This window comes from Nanorana parkeri, unplaced genomic scaffold, assembly GCF_000935625.1.
Source record: "Nanorana parkeri isolate BGI_ZX_2015 unplaced genomic scaffold, ASM93562v1 scaffold1026, whole genome shotgun sequence".
NCBI classification, from domain to species: domain Eukaryota; kingdom Metazoa; phylum Chordata; class Amphibia; order Anura; family Dicroglossidae; genus Nanorana; species Nanorana parkeri.
The window spans coordinates 17,444-22,145 of record NW_017307294.1 but is presented as its reverse complement, the minus strand read 5'-3'; the positions used below and the strand labels follow the sequence as shown (position 1 = coordinate 22,145).

At 39.5% G+C, this 4,702-nt stretch overlaps 1 protein-coding gene across 1 annotated transcript; it reads right to left on the bottom strand.

The window, feature by feature from the left end:
• Positions 1 to 1,809: 1,809 nt before the first annotated feature.
• Positions 1,810 to 3,705, bottom strand: LOC108795922 (P2Y purinoceptor 4-like). The gene is made up of 2 exons (XM_018567257.1): positions 3,649 to 3,705; positions 1,810 to 2,851 (listed from the first exon to the last, which is right to left on the bottom strand). The coding sequence occupies exon 2, from the start codon at positions 2,833 to 2,835 to the stop codon at positions 1,810 to 1,812; it is 1,026 nt and encodes a 341-aa protein (XP_018422759.1). The 5' UTR covers positions 2,836 to 2,851; positions 3,649 to 3,705.
• Positions 3,706 to 4,702: the final 997 nt, after the last annotated feature.

Sequence of the window (4,702 nt, the reverse complement as noted above, 5' to 3'; positions counted from 1 at the left end):
TACAGTGACTGTGTGATAGAAAAAGGTACAGTGACTGTGTGATAGAAAAAGGTACAGTGACTGTGTGATAGAAAAAGGTACAGTGACTGTGTGATAGAAAAAGGTACAGTGACTGTGTGATAGAAAAAGGTACAGTGACTGTGTGATAGAAAAAGGTACAGTGACTGTGTGATAGAAAAAGGTACAGTGACTGTGTGATAGAAAAAGGTACAGTGACTGTGTGATAGAAAAAGGTACAGTGACTGTGTGATAGAAAAAGGTACAGTGACTGTGTGATAGAAAAAGGTACAGTGACTGTGTGATAGAAAAAGGTACAGTGACTGTGTGATAGAAAAAGGTACAGTGACTGTGTGATAGAAAAAGGTACAGTGACTGTGTGATAGAAAAAGGTACAGTGACTGTGTGATAGAAAAAGGTACAGTGACTGTGTGATAGAAAAAGGTACAGTGACTGTGTGATAGAAAAAGGTACAGTGACTGTGTGATAGAAAAAGGTACAGTGACTGTGTGATAGAAAAAGGTACAGTGACTGTGTGATAGAAAAAGGTACAGTGACTGTGTGATAGAAAAAGGTACAGTGACTGTGTGATAGAAAAAGGTACAGTGACTGTGTGATAGAAAAAGGTACAGTGACTGTGTGATAGAAAAAGGTACAGTGACTGTGTGATAGAAAAAGGTACAGTGACTGTGTGATAGAAAAAGGTACAGTGACTGTGTGATAGAAAAAGGTACAGTGACTGTGTGATAGAAAAAGGTACAGTGACTGTGTGATAGAAAAAGGTACAGTGACTGTGTGATAGAAAAAGGTACAGTGACTGTGTGATAGAAAAAGGTACAGTGACTGTGTGATAGAAAAAGGTACAGTGACTGTGTGATAGAAAAAGGTACAGTGACTGTGTGATAGAAAAAGGTACAGTGACTGTGTGATAGAAAAAGGTACAGTGACTGTGTGATAGAAAAAGGTACAGTGACTGTGTGATAGAAAAAGGTACAGTGACTGTGTGATAGAAAAAGGTACAGTGACTGTGTGATAGAAAAAGGTACAGTGACTGTGTGATAGAAAAAGGTACAGTGACTGTGTGATAGAAAAAGGTACAGTGACTGTGTGATAGAATAGGGTACAGTGACTGTGTGATAGAATAGGGTTCCATGACAGTGTGGTAAAGTGTGGTACTATCTAACATAGAGCTTTTGTTAAGTGTAGAGGGAAATGTTTGGTAAAACATAGGTAGAGAAGTGAATCAATATGCTTATACAACACATGACTAGTTTTTCCATACCTCTTTAATAGTGTACCAAAGCGAGAATCAGTTCTGCCCAGCATAACATATAAGAATATACTGTATGTCTATCTGCTCACCCTTTCAGCTACTTGTTTGTGTGTTAAAATTATGCAACACACATAGCTTTATAATTCATCACCTCCTCGATATGGCCATGGAAGATGGATGTGAATCTTGCCACTGTTGTTTCAAAATGACTGAGGAAGAATTTCTTTTGAAAGTGACAGTTCCTCTTTATCTGTCCAGAAGTAATATAAAAGTGAGAAGTGTCAGATAGAAGCTGACTTCTGGACTTCATTTTAGGTAAATTAATCTGATCCATCCAGATTTATTGTGAGTGAAGACACTGTCTTGAAACTATCATAAGCTTGCGGGGCCAGAACAGGAGCTTCAATCTATGTCATTTAAAGAAGCTAGCAGAACATTCATCCCACCAATCTGGACCCAAAACGAACATATATCTTTTTTTGTGGATTTAGTCAGTAAACTTGTACTCATTTTCTCAGTTCACGTGACCCCGACCCTTGTTATGTTGTGTTCGGGATCTGGAAAGGACCAGAGCAATTAGTATCTGAAAGTCCCTCAAGTTGGTTATTCTGAGACTCTTCTGTGATGTTCTGATTCTGTCTCTTTAGAGAAGTACACCAACTTGTTAATGTGCATTTAAATCTTCTGGAAGCAAAACAGTATAGTAAAGGATCCAAACAACAGTTTGTTCCTGACAGCATCCAAGTGAAGTAATGGGCAGCCTCAACACTTCGTAGCAAAGAACAAAAATCTGGGAAGAACAACATGATGGTAACACCCAATGTCCTGGTGATGTGGATGGGGATGTAGCAGATTATGAATATTATCAGGGAGATGGTGATAGTCCGCACTGACTTGGACACCATCACTGTGCTCAAGGTATTCATTGGGCTGACTTTGCGCATATATTTAATCAGTAGACTGTAGCACACCAGCGTTATGGAAAAAGGAATGAGGAGACCAGTAAAGAGAATGACCCAATTCCAGGCAAAAAATAAATGGGGCTCATCATTTTTATGGAAGCTGAGACATTTTGTAATGTTTTGGACTTTGGTAGTTTTAAGGACGAAGAAAAACGGAATCCCTTGACATAACAGACAACCCCAAATGAAGAGGCAAAGTTTAGTTATAAACGGTTTTCTGCCCAAGACTAATCTTTTTAAGTTGTGGGCAATGGTGAAATATCGATGTATACTGATTATGGTGAGGAAGTAGATGCTTCCATACATGTTAGTGCTGAGCAGGAAGACCTTAAACCTGCAGAGAAACAACCCATAGGTCCAGTTGTCTGTCAGGTAGTACATAACAATCAAAGGAGCTGCCGGGGTGATGATGGCGTCTGAGATGGCCAGGTTGAACTGGAGAACAACCATGGAGTTCCATGGTTTTACCTTGAACCAAAATATCCATAAACTGATGCAGTTTAGCACAAAGCCAATGAAGTAGATGAAGCTCAAGAAGATGGCGATGAAGTCATTAATAGGCTGTGGCTGACAACCGGCTGTATTCCCAGTGTAGTTTGACATCCCAAAAGTCTGTATCCTAAAAAATCAATCAGATCTTTAATAGTTAAAGTGTATCTAACCCCGAGATAAAAAATGTAATGTATTGCAGCTTACGAGTCCTTAAATGAGGTGTCTGTATTAGTTTTCTTTTTCAGGCTTTTTTCTCTTTGTTTTCATGTGTTTCCAGGGCCGGATTTACCATTAGGCAGAGTAAGCACGTGGCTACCATAGTGGGGCGCCGTGCAGGTACCTACCCTGCCTGATTCCCGTTGTTGTGTCAAGATACAACACCAGAAATAGCAAGGAGGGTGCATTCTGCACAAAATTCACCCTCCTGCTCCAAGACCAGTGGCGCAACAAGAACCGCCAACTTCCGCAAACTCAGGGGAAGGACCTCTGTGCTGCATAAGGCTGTCCTGTAAAACACCTGTCTGATGTGGACAGACGTTTTGGGCAGCCTTAAGCGGCGCCGAGGTCCTTCTCTACATATGCGAAAGCTGGCGGGTCCCATAGCAGGTAAGGGTGCCGCCTCAGGTTTAACAGATTTCCATTCGTGCCTACAGGCACCTGAAATGGAAATCAGAACAGATTAAACAAAACACTTTCACTGGTATATTTAACAGGCCAATAGGGGAGCAATAAGTGAAGTTCTTATTTAGGGTTTACATACCATTTAAAACTTTTTTTTTGTTCACTTGAACATATTCTAATTGGAATCAAACATTTTGAAAAATGTGCCCATAAATGTGTTACAAAAAGTGATAAAATACAACTCACTTATCTTACGGAAACAAGAGAAAGAAAAAACAAAAAAAAGGAACGCATATTACTAACCTGATCTTGAAAACAGATCTGTGATGTATGGTTTAGTTGTCTGACTATCACAGTGGTTCCTCTTATTGTGCTAGTATTGGTCATGGGGTTCCTCTTGGTATGCTAATTTAGGTCATGGCGTTCCTCTTGGTATGCTAATATAAATTTCTCAATTTCTGTAGAACAGTTTAACATTTCCGTCTTGCAGACATCCCGAATTATGGCAAAGCTCTAACTTACATTTCTACAAGGCTGAGTTCAGGGTTAAACTGCAATAAAACAGGGTTGGTCATATATAAATAGAGAGTAATACAATAGAAAGGAATAAAAGAGAGGAATAAAACAAGTTTCTGTGTTCCCCGACAGCAACAAATGAGCTTCCAGCTGTATTCAAATGCAGTTTGGGGGTTCGCTGTTGGTAAAACCTGAATGTGATGGCAGAGTGTTGGTGACTGAAGACAGGAATGAAAAGCAGGAAGAGGTGGCCAGGAATGGTGTTAAGCAATTATGGTGACACATATTGGCAAACAGGGTTTTTGCCTAAATGAGAAGATGGAGGAGTTTCCCATAGCACTAATGAGCTTCCAGCTGTCATTTTTTAAATTTTCTAATACAGTATAATACTCTACTACTGTTAATGTAATTTAGAAACAAATGCTGGAATGTGATTTGCTACTGTCAGCAACACATTTACTTTCTTAAGATTTACACATGAAATCAACATATTTTTTTTCCACAAACATTTAACCAGCTCAGTGTAATACTTCTGAGCAGCCATTGATTGCTCCCTGTATCCAATGTTGGGAAGATTGCATTAAGCAAACAAAGTGCCCTTATCAATTTTCCCCCCTTCTTACCCTAGATGCATTTTTATTTATAAGGGGTATTTACATCCCTGCATGTAGCTTTATATAGAGTCCTATGGGGCTGTTTCCTGAGGCAGATATTTGCTATTTATTAGAAGGGGGGTAGGGGGGGGTAAAGCATTCTTAAGCACATACGTTTTGGTGCATCATTTAGTTAATTGTGTGCTCCTTTGTGCCAAATTGAGGGAATGGTTTACTGTATATTTTTG